At 39.3% G+C, this 18,959-nt stretch overlaps 1 protein-coding gene, 1 long non-coding RNA gene and 1 other non-coding gene across 3 annotated transcripts; 1 reads left to right on the forward strand and 2 right to left on the reverse strand.

The window, feature by feature from the left end:
- Window positions 1–562: 562 nt before the first annotated feature.
- LOC150036642 (small nucleolar RNA R71) lies at window positions 563–669 on the forward strand. Its single transcript, XR_016529448.1, has one exon. It is a non-coding gene; the product is annotated as a small nucleolar RNA R71 (small nucleolar RNA).
- Window positions 670–3,429: 2,760 nt separating this feature from the next.
- LOC150036643 (protein FAR1-RELATED SEQUENCE 6-like) lies at window positions 3,430–4,252 on the reverse strand. The gene is made up of 2 exons (XM_090313194.1): window positions 3,587–4,252; window positions 3,430–3,489 (listed from the first exon to the last, which is right to left on the reverse strand). The coding sequence occupies exons 1-2, from the start codon at window positions 4,250–4,252 to the stop codon at window positions 3,430–3,432; spliced, it is 726 nt and encodes a 241-aa protein (XP_090169320.1).
- An 11,567-nt stretch (window positions 4,253–15,819) lies between these two features.
- Window positions 15,820–18,422, reverse strand: LOC150036644 (uncharacterized). The gene is made up of 4 exons (XR_016529335.1): window positions 17,943–18,422; window positions 17,566–17,664; window positions 17,298–17,346; window positions 15,820–16,512 (listed from the first exon to the last, which is right to left on the reverse strand). It is a non-coding gene; the product is annotated as an uncharacterized LOC150036644 (long non-coding RNA).
- Between the last annotated feature and the right edge of the window lie 537 nt (window positions 18,423–18,959).

An 18,959-nucleotide genomic window follows, 5' to 3' on the forward strand; every position in this document is an offset into this window, starting at 1 on the left:
GTTTGCGTTGACTAAGGTTGCCCTTGCGGTCATTCTTAAGGGTTGCAATGAAAACATCTCCGCATTTTATCTATTTTCCCATTCATTTATTTCATGTTGAGTGTTGTCGTATCTCTACCTCTCATGCATATTCTCATTGCGTTGTCTGTTAGATAGGAGTAGGAGTAGAATTAACTTAGCAACCCCTCCAACATTCTTTTATTTAACTGCCACATGCACATCACCTCTCGGTAGGGTGATTGCGTTCGTCTGGTTGATTATGTTGACTTGCCCACTATGCATTGTTGGACTATTGATTGCGATTCCTTGTATCAAGTTCATCATCGCAGTCATTTGACTCTGAAGGGATGCGATAGCCCCATTATTCGCGTCAATGTCCTTGATTCTCAATCTTTGATCACTTTCTCTACAGTCTTCATGATTTTCAGAAATGCGATCAAGGATATTCTTGGCCTCATCATAAGTTTTATCCAGCAGACCTCCAGTTGTTGCCGCATTGGCAGCCGTCTGCGATGCAGGGTTTAATCCGTGGTAGAAAATCTCCATCTGTAAGCAGTCTGGTAAGCCGTTGTGCGGGCAATCTCTTACCAGCCTCTTAAACCTCGCCCAAGCGTCACTGAGCGATTCGTCAGTATCCTGTTCAAAATTGGTGATCAACTTCCTTCTTCTGGCATTCTCCGTCGGAGGGAAGTACTTCTTCATAAACTTCTCAACTACTTGCTCCCATGATGTAATCTCCCCTGGTTCAAGAGAATAAGCCCATTTTCGTGCCTGGTCACACAACGAAAATGGAAACAATGTTAATCGAACCTCTTCAGCGGAGATGTTTGGGAACATAAAAGTGTTGCAGATCTCAATGAAACTCTGGAGGTGGGCGTGCGGTTCCTCGCCATGCCTATGACCAAACTGTCCGGCAGTTTGGATCATCTACAGCATCACCGGTTTCATTTCGAACCTCGATCCTTCAAGAACGGGCCTCATGATTCCTGGGGAGAAATCATAGAGGTTGGGCAACGCATAGTCTCGAATGGGCCTATTGCAGTCGTTCGCCAATAGGATGGGATTCACCATGATATTATTTTCATTTGGTGCTCCATTTCCTGGTTGTTCCGCCATGTTATCTTTCTCTTGTTGTTGTTGTTGGCGGCTGTCTCTCAATCTTCATCGGAATGTTCTTTCAAATCTCTGGGTCATAATTCGCCAGAGATTGAAAGCTGCAAAGAAAATAAAAAAATTACCTAGCACAATGTATTGCCGAAGTCCCCGGCAACGGCGCCAAAAATTTGATGCATGTTGTTATGCGATGAAATAATGGTAAAGAATGGTATGGTGAAAAATGCATTGTGCATGCAAGTTTTCTCGGCAAGATCTAGGTATAAATCCTACTGAGTTGCCTGGTAAGCCCAGGGTCGAACTCAGGGATTAAGAAAAATAGTATGCGATGGTAATTTTTAGATCACTTTGCGGTAACAAATAAATCAAGGGGTTGGTTGGTTTGTTGTTTACAGTATAAAGTGTATGCGGCGGAGTTTAGAAAAGAGTTAATAATATGAAAGATGCGTTGAGTATGCGGGGGAACGGGTTGAGAAGGGGTTTAGCTAACACTCCCTAGGATTGCGTTCATGTTATACGGTCATGCTACATACATACAACAGCAAATCATCTCTAAATGCAAATGCTATGGCTTCTAGTTTTAGAATGCATGCGATATATGCGATGATGTCTATAGGACTTACACATAAGCCTCTATTCTTGTCTATGCGATGACGATTGACACACACACATACAAGGCGACTGCATACTACCATAACCTATCTCTAGGGTGCATGTGATGCATGTTGGCAAACAGAGCTTATCTCTAAGTCTCTATCTCTTGCTTATACAGATCTAATCTTGCTCTCTCGAGTCTAGATTCTACATCTGTTCACTCGCATTTCTGCCTGGCGCCAATGCATTTTCTGCACAAAAATACATAAGTTAGCTATTTTAATGCGATGGGCGCATGCGATCGCAATTTTTTGAACTTAATGCTTTTGGACGCAATATTATATATTTTTACCATCAGAATCCTGCATTGTTCTATAACTTTGCACTGTAATAACGTGCATTTCTGCCCGTTATCATTGCCCATCCACTCGTAACCCAAATTGTATGGCAATATCCTTCAGCGTAATCGTACGTTCCCTACAAGGTAGGTGAAATGTGTGGGTTTCTGATCTCCAACGCTCAACTAGAGCAGTAATAAGGTGCCAATCAAGCTGGATAAAACCAATTTATTCAACCCTAAGAAAACCTGCTTGCTGAACATATGGAATAATGCAGTGATCAAAGAGGATAGAATGTTGTGCAATCACCTCCCTTCTCCGACAACTCAACACTATAGTGGAAGAACTATCCCATATTGTTTGTGAATGATGCGTATTTTGTTGGTATAATTGTATAGGATTAGAAGGACCAGACTCCATTACCTAAGAAGTTCAAATTACATTTCATAATAAAATCCATGACATAAAAGATACATAAAAAGTACATAAAAATATACAATTACATAAAATAAATTTATTACATAAATTCATTATAAGTACATAAATAATACAAGTACATAAAATATACAATTACATGAAAAATATAAATACATAAAGAATACAATTACATAAAACATAAATTACATGAAAAATATAAGTACATAAAGAATACAAGTACATAAAATATACACGTAAAAAAAATACACCTAATGACCCGTAGACGACGAAGCACCCAGTGTACGTTGTGGACAAGTACGTCTGTTATGTCCTTCTTTCTTGCAAATTGTACATCGCACTTTTTGGCTTGCTTCTCTCCAATCCATTTCATTATGAATGCACGTACTTTTTGGCTGACCTTGTTCTCTTAGTAAGTCCGCATTTGGATGAACTTCTGTAAATGATAATTCTGGCCAATAATCTGGGTGTTGAATTGGATGGAAGCGGCCTTCATAACAACGCTTGAAATTGGACAATTTGTAGCATTCATCAATAAGTGGTAGGTATGTCATACGCATGTAATTACAAACTGTAATTACATGAGAGCATGGAATCTTGAATGATTGCCACTTATTGCAAGAACATGTTCCTTCTTTCAAGCTCAAAACTTAGGTGTGCTGTCCTTTATAGGGAAAAATCATACTTATGCCAGTTTGTACTTCAAAAGTTTGACTTTCCCTGTCAATGGATGTCACCGTATGTGCAGATGCTCATTTTTCCCACCTCTTAACTTTTTTTAGGGCATATTCTGTATATATGTCCCCACGATCAAGTGCTTCACTGATTTCTTGTCTCCGGCATTCAAAATACAGTATTGTGCAATAGAATGTTAGCCTAACCAAAGAAGTAATTGGTAACATTCTAGCACCTTTGAAAACACCGTTCATGCATTCAGCTGCATTGCTTGTCATCCACCCATAGCAGTACACACTGTCGTGTGACTATGTCCATTTTTCCAAGTCAATGTCTGAAAAAAATTCAAGACATTCAGGGTGCAATTGTTTCAATTCTTTCATGCACCGAATGAACTTACGCCTTTGGTGTTGATTTTCGGCCTTAAACACCAAATTTTTTAGTTGCTTTGATTTGTATTTCGTCTTGAAATTATTGGCAACATGACAAAGACAATATCGATGGTACGCTCTGGGTTCACTCCAACCAATTTCTTCCTTATTAACTGCAGCAAGAATGCCCTTATGTATATCAGAAATCAAGCAAATACCCTCTTTTTGGGTAACATATTCACGCAATGCCCACAAAGACCATGACCAACTAGATGAATTATCACCTTCGACGATAGCAAAAGCAAGGAGAAATATATGTCCATTTGCATCAATAGATAAGCCTGTCAATAATTTTCCCTTATACTTTCCATAGAGATGAGTTCCATCAATTTGAATTAATGGCCTACAATGGTTGAAACCTTCTCTTGCAAGACCAAAAGACCAAAAAACTCGTCCAAAAATAGTCGTACCTAGCACATCAGAGGGAAGGAAAAACCAATCTGTTCGTGTTCCTAGATTGTAATGAACAAGAGCACTCAACCAATACGAAAGCTCCGAATATGATTTCTCCCAATCACCAAACACAACAATCAATGCTTTTCCCTTGACTTTCCAGACCCATCTATAATTGACATTATAGCCATATTGTTTTTTAATGGTTTCTTGGAGTAAGGACACAGCTACTCCAGGATCACCTCTAACCAAAATTTGAATTTCGTTACTCATGAAATTTGAATCAAGCTGTGAATGATCCTGTGTCAATTCTGAAAACAAATTTGAGTGTTCTCCTTGAAGTTTGGTGATTTCGAATATCCCATGAGTTTTACGCGGACATGCCCCTAACCTCCAAGTACAACCGTCACTCCATGATTTACATTTAACATACCAAAGATCCTGATTTGATTCCACTACAATAATTTCGTAGTGTTCTGTCACACAATATTTTTTTATAGCAAGCTATAAATCTTCTTTGGTATTAAACAACATTCCTTTTTGTACTAAACTACAGTTATCTACACCTAAATTCCTTTCTTCCAAAGTAGACCCTAGCTCACAAGTTGAATTTGTCATTTCCCAATCTATTTGGGTGAACATTTCCGAGGTACCAACTTAAGATCATGTTCCCCACTACTATCGTTTCCAAATAATTCATCAACTTCAATGTCAATATCACTATCTTCATCATTTCTAGGTTCAAGAATAACTAAATCTTCAGGACGCATCGACATATTTATTATGATTTTTTCAACTGTTATAGTTGACAAAAAAACATGTTAATATGTCAACCCAACAAAATCCAATTTCAAGTTTAACATATAAGATCTAAATGTTATACATTTGAATCAGCCTAAATCTAATATTCATAAACTATATTTAAATCAGCTCAAACAAATTAAAAAAAAAAAAAGATCTAAGATTTAAGATTTATAAACATATACATATAAGATCAGCCCAACAAATACATATATTTCTAAGTTTAAATCAGCCCAAACAAATAAAAAAAAATATAAGACATAAGATTTAAGATTTATAAATATATACATATAAGATTAGCCCAACAAATACATATAAGATCAGTCCAACAAATACATATAAGATCAGTGATAACGGGCAGAAATGCACGTTATCATAGTGCTAAGTTCTTAAACAATGTTGGCTTGCGTTGATAAAATATGTTAAATTGCGTCCAAAAAGCATTAAGTTTATTATATTGCGGCCGCATGCATTCAACACATAGGAACAGTTGATTTTTGTGTTTTCATGTAGAATATACGTTGACGCAAGGTGCAGATTACGATCATAGGAAATCATTGGTCGAACGCAGCATTATCGTAAGGCTTTGCGGTGATTGTGTTCACAAACATTTTCCCAAGAAGGATTGTCGCAACTTGGTTGGTGCAACATGGTGGGCGCATCTGGGTGAAAGGCATAATTAATCACGATGGGACAGAAAGCTGATGACAGTCGAATCCGAATTAAGTTGACAGCCGCTAACGAACAAGTACATTTTGCTTTTCGGTGACAAATATTCAGCGCATCAGTCAGGAATTAAAGCCCTCCCATCTGCGCAATCATGAGAGAGAATCCATCTTTCACCCTGAAAGTTCTATAAATACTGGAGGCATCCTTCAGAAAAGGGGTTCAGCTGTTAACGAGTTCACCTGTTTACGAATTTAAGAGCTCAGCTCGTCCTCGTCCATAGTTTTTCCTTTTTATTTTAAGGCAGAGCAAGAGAAGAGTAAAGACGCCAGAAATCGCTCAGGGCAACTCGAGAGAGAACCTTGAGGCGTAGAAGCAGAGAGCGGGCCGACTCTCGCGAGAGCGAGATTATCTTTTGAACACGAGTAGAAAAATAGTGTAAAAGCCTGGGCAGCAAGAGATTGCTACCAGGCCCTTTTTTCTATAATTGCATTGTTATTTTGTACTTCATCTTTATATCTATACAATGAAAGTTCTTATTCTACATCTGTTCACTCTCTTAGCATGCATGAGTAACTAAACTAGTCGAATGGGTTAAGAAGAACTAAGCTAACATGACCTAGAAAGTTCATTGTTGGCGATTATCTTGTTTTATGTTATGCCCAACACCCCTTTAGAGCTATTCGAAGGCTCCGGTTGTCACTCAGAATGAATGAAGGAGGTGAAGAACTCTCTAGCATTTTCTTACACATTTTGTCTGGATCGCGGGAAAAATCCCCGGTTTGAAGGATAATCTCCGGATCACTTGTATTTCAACTCGTCGACTTCTATTTATAGAGCTTGGGTCACCGACAACATTAATTGGACTGCTCTGAGTCTGACGTTTGGCGCGTTAGTCCTTTTCTGAACCTCTGCCACTAACGGCGTGGTAGGTGAAATGTCAAAATCATCTTTTGGATTTTCTCGAGGTAGATGCGTTGATACGTTCATTCCACCTACCTTGCATTGATCCCATTAGTTTCCATTGTCGCGTAGCCACAATCATTCAATGGCCACATTCGCTTAATACTGCAACTCTACATGATGACCGCAATTGCTTGACGAGCGCAACTCCCATCGATGGACGCATACGGCTGATTACTGCAACATCCATGCATTGATTGATGCGTTTGCCTTTGCGATGGAGTCTTTTTCCACATGCAGTCGTCTATGCGGTGGTCTGGTTTTCGCGTTTGCATTCATTTCCTGCATTAGTGATAATTGGCAGAAATGCAAGTTATTATAAACGTTTTATTTAGAATCAATTAGCACCTAAATCCTCACTGACCCTAATATTATGCGTTACTCCATGCCAAAGTGTCTATTTTTGTAGCAATCACAGACAAACGCATGCGCTGAAGCCAGGCGATCGCAAAGACAAACGCATACGCTGAAAGTTGCGGTGATCGCATGCGTCCATTGTATGAAAGTTGCGATGATCAAGCGAATGCAGCGATCAATTGGGAATTGGGGCCACGGAGTGACAACCATAATAGAAGGACGATCGCAAGATGGGTAGAACGCATTGATGCTTTAGCTGAATCAAGCTTGGATGCATACCTTGGAAGTATCAACAAGATAAGACGATGTGACATTGCCCATACTGCGACAAAAGCATCAGTGAGCCATAATGCAATCATGATAGCTGTCGGCATTTAAATTCTATAAATAAGCATTTGGAGCTTCATTTCAAGACATCTGAACTTCTTCCTTAAGGCAGAGGTTTGCGATCACAGATGAGAGCTTGAACGAGATTTTCAGTGAGAATTCTTCATCTCCACAAACCAGACCGAGTGACGACCAGAGCTTTCGCTGGAGATAGAGCTCGAGAGAGACATCTCCACCATTCATCCATGGCACCACCAACAGCCTTGACGCAAAGTCCTTCATTTCTCTTCTAATCTCTGTATTGTATTACATTTTAGCTTAAGATATTAAGACATTTTGTGATCAATGCAAATCTTGATTCCTTCATTGCCGTCTTCTTCATCATCTTCATCTCTATCATAGTTTATCTTCAACATTTATTTATCAAAGGTGACCGCATACTTAATTGTGTAGCCTAGAGTTAGGATAAATGTAGCAACCCATCGAGAGGTGAGCATTGTGCGAGTATAGTGAGTTAATCCTCTTTTCTTGGTGAAAGGCTGTAGCAACGCTTGTCTATGGGATGTTGCAATGTTTGTCTATAAGTTAAATAGCCGCATCTAACTGCCTGAGAAGGTAAGAGATGCAACGAAATAAAGCAAATTTCGCATTGTTCCTAGAGATAGGCACAATCTTATGCTCGACACAGTCATGCACTATAGAGATATAGTCATGCGGCTGACCACCGAGAGGTGTGTGATGCGTTAGTGCAATGAGCTGGGATTACATGGGCGATTTAAGATAATAAACATTACTATGCATTAATGGTTGTTGTGTATCTACCTGTCTTCAGTTTCTCAATTTGCTTAGTTAGAAGTAGAAGTAGTATGTAAATCCATTAAACTTCTTCTTTTTATTTTTCTTTTCATCACCTCAAACGCATTGCTTAACAAGCATTATTGAGTGACAAGTCCCTGTGTTCGACCTCGGATTACCCGAGAAACTTGCATTTGCGTTATACTTGGCGCGAGCGTAAGAAAACTTGTGATAGGAACGTGTGGTCATTACATACTAGATTAATGCATTTTCATTCCGACACATGACTTTAGAAGCATGGGTGTAAACACATAGCTTAAGTCATGTCTAACGCATGATTACATATACAACCCCATCCGTCCATGATAATAATTTTCCTCCCAATCAACAAGTTTTTGGCGCCGTTGCTAGGGACTTGGCAGCTAATGTTTTGTGAAGTTTTGTGTTTTCGCAGGCACCCTTTCAATCTTATGCGTATTGTAGATTGTGCAACCAAGCTACAAACAATATTTGAAGTATAGGCGATGCGTTGAAAGTAAAATATTGACCTCGAGATAGGAAGCCTATCCGTCGCATGAGCTGAAAGTAGTTAGACGCATGTCAACCATCATGCGCCCAACAATTGCTGGAAGCTCCAATGGTCAGAGCGAGCCCCTTGATCCAAGCAGTTGAGAGCCATCTCCTACATGGGAGACTCCTTGCGGTGACAACACTCCACTTTCTCCAGGGACGTCTTTCTACTCTATCTTTACGTTGCTTTCTTAGTTTAGTTTATTGTTTTATTTATTGTTCTTTTGGATATGCGGCTGCTTACTTGGTTGTGGTGCGTTTACTCCTTGTAGGTGCGATAATAACTCTCCTCGGTGCGTAGTTACAACGGAAGAATCCTTCACATCCCTCAACGCATGGCTTCAATCGCATGAATTCCAACGCATTGTCGCATGTGTTGTTCTACTTAAGGTTTTGTTCTTGTTATCTTTTATGCCTTATCCTCTTGAAATTCTCTTTGTCTGATTGCAATTCTTTGCGATGCATCTATAATGGTACAAATAATTCACCACATCCTCTAACTAATATCACAAGGGTCTCCATACTTTTAATAGCTTCTTTAAATTGTGAAAGTCTATAGTTTTATTGTGTGCAAACCCTTGCTCAAACATTTGGTATCACATTCTGTTGAGTTTGTTTTTAGCTTGCAGTGAGAACGCTGCCACCCTCTAAGTTTGGGGGTGGCAGCGATCTCGGAGAATTGCGTTCATCACATCGCGGTCACTTCCTTAAAAAAAAAAACTTTTGAAAATAACAACTCCACTGCCAACGTGTCATTTAAAATTCATATCTTTAAGCATGTGGACAAATATGCGATACTACTTCTAGATATGCATTACTTATGAATATTCTTGTAGTATGCCTTGCGTTGTCACAAGTTTCCTTACGTTGGAACCAAGTGTAATTCCACCGCAAGTTTCTCAGTGTGATCTGAGGTCGAACAAAGGGACTGTTTGAGGTTATTGTGGTATGTTCGTGGTATATGCGACCAGGTTTTTCAATCTTTAAAGAGTGTTTTGTATAAGTATATAAAATTGTGGTAAAGTAAAGGAAAGCAATAAAATGCGATAATAAAATAAGTACAGTAAACCTAAGCTAGATGATACAAGATACAGGATTCATGATACAAGATGTTGGGGTCCAGGCTGGCTGTGAAGGTCATGCAAAGAGCATGGAATGCGGCGGCAAGTCTTATGTACAACACAGAAAGAGGAAGATAACTAATATAAACAGTGCAAGTTTCTTAATTGCGTTGAAGTTATAAGTACGGTTTCGCTTTTCTCTTGGTGTACACCTTTCAGTGATCGACCACACTCCCACATGTCTGTGGTGAATCAGAGACGAACGTAATGAACGCAAGGTTGCTTCCATGTCTGGAAGTACTACTCGCTTTAGTTAACACATTCTTCTAACCTTCTCTCGATAGATCAGAATGGCATCTTCACTTCTTCTCTCACAGGTGAAGATGTCGTCTAGCATGCTTTAGCTAAACGCAGTTATCTCTTTAACACAAGTTAAGTACTCGTTTAATTCATATTAACTACCAGGGGATTAAGAAGACATCATGGAGAAAGTGATTCACGGAGGAACGGAAGTAGAAAGAAAATGGAATATGAAAGCAATCAAAACATTTAATATGTCTATTAAGTGATTGATACATGGTGTGTGAATGAAAAGATAAAGAAAGTGAAATACAATGATGAAAAGAGATAGAACGAAAACAAACAAGCGCCAACGTCGTGGCACTGATTCAGGTGGAGATCTGCTTGCCAGATTGGATGGATCAGATGGATGGATGAGCTTCCCTCTCAGGCTTGCTCAACCGGTAACAGGGTTCTCAGCATAGAGCTTCTCGGCGGGTATTCGGCAGAATAGAACTGAGACTCACCTCTCGGCCTTGTCTCGTCTTCTTCCCGGATTTCTTCAGTTAAGCACCCAGCTTAGCCTTTTTTCTCAACACTTTAGCAACAATTAGCCCCGTATCCAATAGCATATTCTTTTTTCTAAAATCTATGGGGTATTTATAGGTGAGGAACTTTGACTCTGGCCTTGTGGTCCCCACTTGTTGTTATGAAAATTCCGAAGATGGAGGGATATAATTCCTTCTGTTATGCAATCAGACCGTCAATTTTGCATAACCGTTAGTTGTACATGTGTCTCAATCCTCCGCTTTTGCATTGCTCAGCTGCATCTTTCGATTGTGAGTTCGCATGCGGTGTTGTTTTTATTACCGCATGCGGTTGAAAGTCAGCTCTGGATCGACTGTCGCATTGCGCCGTCATTGCATTAATTGTCTCTTCATTGTGGATTGACAGGCGCATTGTGACAGAGATACGTTGATCAGTTCTTCTTGAGCCTTGAGCGCAAGCGGTGACTCAGTTTCCTGCAAAACAGAGTAAAATCTCCTTTTCTTCCATCTTAAAGATGTTAGTGGGTGTAATTGCGATAATTTATAATTATTGTAATTCTGAGCTAATTTTCATACAATCGACGCATATTCACTATCTTTTGGCCGCAATATCTAGATAAGGCAGTATAAATAACTTGTATTTCTACAAGTTATCACACCCCCAAATTTAGATATATGCTTGTCCTCAAGCATATCTTCTACTTAGGCAATCATGCTCAATTCCTATCCTATATTTTTGTGACAATTGGTTGCTTCGAATGTTACACTTAGGCACATTACTTGACATCGCAATTTCCTTCTTGTTAATTCTTAACAAAGCCCTACTTTATTCTTCTATATAACAAATTTCTGCTAAAAAATGCTTTTCTAATTTTTCAAAATAGAATGTTTTTCTCTTCTTTGTCAAAACAACTCGATGTATCTATATGCGGTGGTCAAAATGTTTGCATCATTTATTTAGAGATTGTTGGTCGTGGTTACACTCTTTGTTTTGGCTTGTCCCCACGGGTGTCATGTGAACATCCAACTACGGTTGTGTGCCAATTTCAACTTTAACTCATGATATTCAGAGGAGTTTTCTCTCGCATTTATTTTTCTTTTCTTTTTCTATTTCATATTGCGTTGTTCTTGGAAACCCACCTTCGTTTTGACTTGCTCCTACGGGTGTCATACGAACATCCAACTACGAGCAGGCTTCTTTCACAACTAAACTCTTATCAGGTTGGGAACATTTTAAGGGTTTCCCTTGCGCTGACATTGGAGATTTGTATGGTTTTTTTTCATTTAATTAGACAGAAAATGGATGCATTTTTCTTAAATATTGCATTTTTCTTAAATACTGCATATTGTTGATCTCATCTGCTCAGACCTTCCCCACCCCCAAATGTAAAGATGAGCAAGGTCCTCATTGCCTTGTTTGGATAGACTAGACAAACACTTAGAAGAAAATTTCAAAAAGAAGGTTTGAGCAAAACTTTGAAAGATAAAAGGTAAAGTACTGCTAAACTAAGAATTAACTAAGTGTTACTTAGTATGGGAAATGTTTCTAAGTACAAACATATATTACATCATAGCAACGCAATGAAGAACACAAAAGTAAAAGATTGAGAATATCGCAAATATTGACAAAGGATGATAAAGAAAAAGGCACAGGCAAAAATGGAGTGAATATGTACTCATTGTATTGAATATTAACAAAGTATACAAATAATTAAAAATTAACGCAATACAAAAATTTGTGCCTATACAAGAATAAAAAAATTGAGATGTCATTGTTTGAATTCGATTCAGACGTGTGCATGATAAAAAATTAACACTGTGCTTCTATTAATGCAAGTACATTTTTGTTGAGGACAGGCAACAATGCATACACCCCCGCAACACTCCCCTTAACTAAACACCTTTCTGGAGGATACCTCAGCATAGTGCATTTAGCTAAGGACGGGCAAAGAACACATACGAGTGCAACACACCCCTCAACTCAATGCATTTGAGTGTAATGGCTGCAAGGTGTCTCTTGTTAACACACTATGCACCCATCATCGCATTACATACCAGTTTTTAATTTTCTGTTTAATTCATCAGAAACGCAAGTCGAAAAGACGTTGCGGTGTTTAATATTTCATCCAATCATTCACAAAAATTAAAGAACAATGCTACTAATGTATACAAACTCAACGATTTAAACATGACATGAAAAATTAAAGCGAAGAGAATTACATAAAGCAATAAAGGCTAATTCTAAAAAGCATAAATACATGATTTAGAAAGTAGTAAAAGGAAACTGTAAAGAAAGCAAGTAAACATAGATAGGGATGTTGATTGAAAGAAGTGCTTAGAATTACCGCAATCGCTTCCCTCCGTAGGCGGTTTAATCTTGCTTGCCCAAGTCAATGGTGTCCATGCGTCGCTCAAAGTCGCCTCCGTAGTAAGGCTTAATTCATTGACCATTGACTTTAAACGCATTGTTCCCGTCTAAAGTTGTTAGTTCCACTGCCTCATGAGGAAAGATAGTCTTGATTTTGAACGGTCCAGACTAGCGAGACTTCAACTTTCCTGGGAATAATCGCAAACGAGCGTTAAATAATAATACCTGTTGACCTTCGGGGAATGTCCGATCGTTTATGCGATCGTCATGCCACTTCTTGGTTTTCTCCTTATAGATCTTGGCATTTTCATAAGCGTCCCTTCGCCATTCGACCAGCTGATTTAATTGCAGCTTCCGAACTTTCCCTGCAGTTGCTAAATCAAACTTCAGCTTCTTACATGCCCACATTGCCTTATGTTTCAATTCGAGCGGCAGATGACAAGCTTTTCCAAAGACTAAGGCATATGGAGACATGCTAATTGGTGTTTTGTAGGCAGTCCTGTAAGCCCACAGTGCTTCATCAAGCTTGGGTGACCAATCCTTCCTTGAAGTATTGACTACCTTCTCCAAGATGGTTTTGATCTCTCTATTAGAAATCTCTGCCTGTCCATTATTCTGTGGGTGATAAGCAGTTGCAACTCGATGGCTGACATTAAATTTAGTCAACAGGTTGGCAATTATGCGGTTGATAAAGTGAGAGCCCTCATCGCTGATTAAGGCTCGTGGCGTCCCATATCGAGCAAAAATGTTCTTCTTCAGAAACTTCGCCATTGTGGCCGCATCATTCTTGGCACATGCGATAGCCTCAACCCATTTTGATACATAATCAACCGCAACCAGGATATAGTGATGACCTTCTGATGGTGGAAACGGGCCCATGAAGTCAATTCCCCAAACATCAAATAATTCCACTTTTAAGATTGATGTCAATCGAATTTCATTTCTTTTTTAGATATTTCCCGTTCTCTGACATCTGTCGCATTGCACAATGTGGGCTTGGGCATCCTTGAACAACATTGACCAGAAATAGCCACATTGTAAAACCTTTGCGGTAGTCCATTGCCCCCCAAAATGTCCTCCATACAGGGACTCATGACAAAGCTCTAGAATGTGCTTGACTTCATGCTCAGGCACGCATCGACGTAATATATGATCAAGTCCTTGTCGATATAGGAATGGGTCATCCCAGAAATAGAATTTGGCATCATGTCTTAGCTTTTTCTTCTGCTGGTAAGAATAGTCATCTGGTATTTGACCGCAAATGATGAAGTTCACGATGTCCGCATACCAGGGAACATTAATGCCCATTGCCATCAGCAGCTCATCAGGGAATCTTTCTTCAATATCTTTTTATTTACCTTCAACCTCGCAATTCTCCAATCTTGACAAATGATCTGCGACTTGGTTCTCGGTGCTCTTCCGGTCTTTAATCTCTAGGTCAAATTCTTGCAGTAGCAACACCCACCGTATAAGCCTTGGTTTTGCATCCTTCTTTGTCATCAAATACTTGATCGTAGAGTGATCCATATACACCACAACGGTTGTTCCGATTAAGTATTGTCGAAATTTCTCAAGTACAAATACCACTGCGAGCATTTCCTTCTCTGTGGTTGTATAGTTTTCCTATGCATCGTTCAATGTTTTACTTGCATAATAAGTTGGATGCAATACCTTGTCCTTGCATTGACTTAATACTGCACCCACAGCATATTCGCTGGCATCGCACATTAACGCAAATGGTTGCGTCCAATCTGGCGCAATCAAAATGGGTGCAGAGACAAGCGCATCTTTTAATGTGTTGAATGCTTTGGTGCACGCATCATCAAAGTTATATTCTCGGTCAGCTTCAAGGAGTGCACTCAAGGGCCTTGCGATCTAGGAGAAGTTGCAAATAAATCTTCTATAAAACCCAGCGTGTCCCAGGAAGCTCCTAAGTGTTTTTACGTTCACTGGTGGGGATAACTTGGAAATTGCATCGATCTTTGCTTGCTCATCTTCCAATCCTGCTTTAGAGATTTTGTGACCTAGAACTATACCTTCTTCCACCATAAAGTGGCATTTTTCCCAGTTCAAAACAAGATTCGTTGCCACACATCTCTTCAAGACCTTTTCAAGGTTAGATAAATAGGAGTCATAGTTATTGCCGAAGACTGAGAAATCATCCATGAATACCTCAACTGACTCCTCCAAGTAATCTAAAAATATTGCCATCATGCATCGTTGAGAAATGCCTAGTGGATTGCAGAGCCCAAATGGCATGCGTCGGAATGCGAACGTACCAAATGGGCACATAAAAGTTATCTTGTCTTGGTCCTCTGATGCAATTGCTATTTGGTTATACCTTGAATAGCCATAAAAAAAGCAAAAAAATGCATTCCCTGCAAGTCTTTCTAACATCTGATTAATAAACGGGAGTGGGAAATGGTCCTTTTTAGTGGCCAAATTCAGCTTGCGATAATCCATACAAATTCTCCACCCCGTAGTCATCCTTGTGGGAATCAATTCATTCTTGTCATTAGTGATAACTGTCACCCCCTCTTTCTTCGAAACACACTGCACTGGGCTCACCCAGCTACTATCAGATATTGGGTAGATGACACCGGCGTCCAACCACTTTACTATTTCCTTCTTCACAACCTCCCTCATGGCAGGGTTCAAGCGACGTTGCCTTTCTACGGATCCAGTCTTTCCTTCTTCCAGACGAATCTTGTGCATACAATATGAAGGACTGATTCCTCGAATGTCTGCCAAGGTCCATCCTAAGGCCTTTGCGTTACTCTTTAGGATCTGTATAAGCGCATCTTCTTTTTCCTTACTCAGCGATGCGGAAATGATAACCGGTAACGTGTCGTTACTTCCTAAGTAAGCATACTTAAGGTGCATGGGCAACGACTTTAACTCTAGCACAGGTGGTTCTTTCAGAGATGGCTTAATCTGCTGTGAAGTTCGTTCAGACAACTTGAGTGTTTCAAAATTTGCTTCCACATAAAATGCAGTGTAGTCCTCCTCCACTATTGCACCGATTTCACAATTTTCTTCCTCCAGCTCCTCCAGGGGTTCGTGCCAATGTCCTTCCCGTAGTTCCTCGATATATTGGCAGTTTTCTATATCACCTGTGTACTTCAACACATTGAGTACATTGAATTTTACCTTTTGATTGTCGACCCTGATGGTCAGTTCTCCTTTCTGCACATCGATCAGCGCTCGCCCTGTGGCGAGAAATGGTCGACCCAGGATGATAGGGATTTCTCTATCGGCTTCGTAATCCAATATGAAAAAGTCTGTCGGGAAGATAAACTTGTCCACTTGCACGAGAACATCTTCTATCTTGCCCTCAGGAAGCTTTATCTGCCACACCCTTTCCCAGATACCTGCTAACTTAGTCAGAGAGATGGCGTGAAGCCAACAGACATCGTCCTCCTCTAACGATACCTATTGACCCTGCTGAATCGTTGAACCTGATAAACATATTAATCTTAGATATAAAATACTTTACATGTAACACAACACAGCGGAATCCCTGAAAACCTTTAGACACACATGAAGTATAGTCTTGACATAACTCGGTTTGGAAAATAACCTGATAGAGATATCACAACCAAAAACATATCCAACTGGGGTTTACACAACCACTACATCTAGTGCTTACACAACCATAAACTATCCAGTTCTTACAAAGACATTTACAATATAAACAGACACAATGTACAACTCCACCCACGTATGAAGCTTAATCTGGAAGCTTTTAGGAGAAAACAGACTTTGGCAGTTATCAGGCACCGGGAGCTCGATCTCTACCTGAAAAGTGGGAAAACAATTTGAAAGAGTGAGCTACGAAGCCTAGTGAGTGACTAAATTTAAAACTGTAAATCTGCAAATCAGAACATGTGATAGACCTTTAAACGTATAATCTGTTCAATCAAAGCATTAAACATAAACGTGTAATGCTAAAAGCTTTCTTAAATGTTCCGCAAGTACGTCATTAAAATCTAGCAAGGCATATCAAGTATATAAAACATTTTAACTAACATGACAAATCAACGTTGTGTATGGCACGCCTAGTTTACTAGCTCTACAATGTAGTGGGGCCCGCCCAGCACTCCCATCGTCTTTGTCGTAGTGAGGCCCACCCAGCACTCCTGACAGCATCGTTGTCACGAAGTACACTCAACGTCAACAACGAAATATAACTTGTGTGCACACGGTACCATATAGCCTCGAGCTCAATATCTCAGTCATGTAGTCAATAAAAGTCTCAGAAAACCACATTAAAACATGCCTGCTTATCTTTATCTTTCGTAAAACTCAAGCTTACTCGGCTTGCTCGTGAAAAACTGAAAATCTTTAAACAGTACTCGCTAATACATACTTTACCTTAAATGGTATCGTTTCAACTACTTTTCAAGAAGTCAATAATCACGTGCTCGTATATAAACCTCCTTAGAAAATCTAAGCTCAAAAATTATGCTTGAAACCATTCATAGAAATCATGTATCATTCATAAGTTCATATTCAAACATGTAAACCATTTAAGCATAAATTACAATTTAGAAATCATTTTTGAAATTTGTTTTGTCACTCACAGTCTTGGCTAGTTCCCTTGTCTGTAGACTCGGCCTATTTCCTCTTGACCTGTCAAACAACCGAAACCGAGCATCAGAACTATAAATTGTCTTGTCTTTCCATGCTCATGAATTCTAAATTCTAGAAATAAAATCACACTTCACATTTTCTTTCCAGATTTTCCAGATTCAATACCCTAACTTCCAACACTCATAACTTCCTCAATACTTGACCAAAATTAATGTAGTATATATAAAACTCTTCATTTTGGAACTCTCTACAACTTACCTGAAGGAATAAAAACGAGATTCCCAACGGATTTGTCCAAAAATCCCTCGAACACAGCAAATACAGATTCGTGCTTCTCTGCTACCCTCTGCCTTTCTCCTGAAATTAAACCTACTTCTAATCATTTTTGGCTCACGAATTCTTCATTAAAGTTATAGAAAATTGAATAATATTTTCAACCATATTCAATTTAGCTTTTAATCCAATCTGTACACCCTAAAATGTTCGAAAAAAGCAGAGATCCTTCTGATTTGCACGAAAATTCTGTGCTCTGTTTTCCTTTTAAAAAACCATTAACTTAACATCAGATTTAGCTCAAGATTCCTTCATGAAATTTGCTAGAAAATAGATTAACTTTCAAGAAATTCAGGCCTCACCTCTTAGTTCTTCTTGTGTAGCTCAAACCGACTTAAAAACCAGAGATAGGTAGGTTGAACCCAAATTCTTCCAAGGTTGCACTTGCATGAGCTTTTCCTCCCTTCTTCAACCTCCAACCTGCAGCAACTTCTTCTTCCTCTTCCTTCACTCTCTCTCTCGAAATGCTCTAAAAATAGAATGGGAAATGATGGAGAAATGGGCTGAAATGAGTGGGTTCTCACTTTAAACCCTAAGCACCGAATGGGTTTCCAATTTCTTTCATTTTCTTTTTTTTTTTCCTTTTTCCTTTTCCTTTTGTTTTCTTTTCTTTTCTTTTTCTTTATTCCCTTTCTTTTCTTTTCTTTATTTATAAATTCTAAAATTATTAAAGACAACTTCAACCAAAAGCTTTGCCATTTTCTTCAACAATGGAACAACAATAACTTAAATCCAACATCCTACAATGTGTGACAAGAGCAAATAAGCCAAGGAAAGTCTCGGGTTTACATTATCGATCTATTGGCCAGCTGTAATGTGATCGTGGTTGGTCTTGCTTCGCTGATATCCAGCTTCTTAAAAATTGACAAGGGCATTAGATTTATGCTTGCCGCTAAATCGCACAACGCGTTCCTGACCATCTTCCCTCCTATCGTGTAGGGCAGTGTAAAGGTCCCAGAGTCCTTCATTTTAGTGGGGAGGTTGTTTTGAAACAGAGCGCTGCACTCATATGTTAACGCAACTATTTCATTTTCCCCAATCTTTCTCTTATTGGCGAGAATATCCTTGAGAAACTTTACATAACTCAGCATCTGCTCTAATGCTTCTATCAAGGGAATATTACTGTGTAGCTGTCGGAGAACATCTAAAAACCTCTGAAATTGCTTGCTATCATCTTTCTTTTTTAGCCTGGACGGGAATGGTGGAGAACATGGCTGTCTGGTGAGGTCTGGTGCTTGCTGTGTTTCGTTAGTTGGAGGTTGCGTCGATTGAGAATTCGAATCTTGAAGAGCTTCATCTTTTGTAGGTGAACTTACTTC

The sequence above is a fragment of the Benincasa hispida genome, chromosome 4, assembly GCF_027475165.1.
Source record: "Benincasa hispida cultivar pf3 chromosome 4, pf3_genome.v1.1, whole genome shotgun sequence".
In the NCBI taxonomy this organism is placed as follows: domain Eukaryota; kingdom Viridiplantae; phylum Streptophyta; class Magnoliopsida; order Cucurbitales; family Cucurbitaceae; genus Benincasa; species Benincasa hispida.

What these genes read in the sequence shown, in the direction of transcription:
- LOC150036643 (XM_090313194.1), bottom strand. Translation starts at nt 4,252, where the DNA reads ATGAGTAACGAAATTCAAATTTTGGTTAGAGGTGATCCTGGAGTAGCT. An exon ending in CAAAGCAACTAAAAAATTTG is followed by an intron (nt 3,490 to 3,586) that starts GTGTTTAAGGCC and finishes AATTTTTTTCAG; the next exon opens with ACATTGACTTGGAAAAATGG.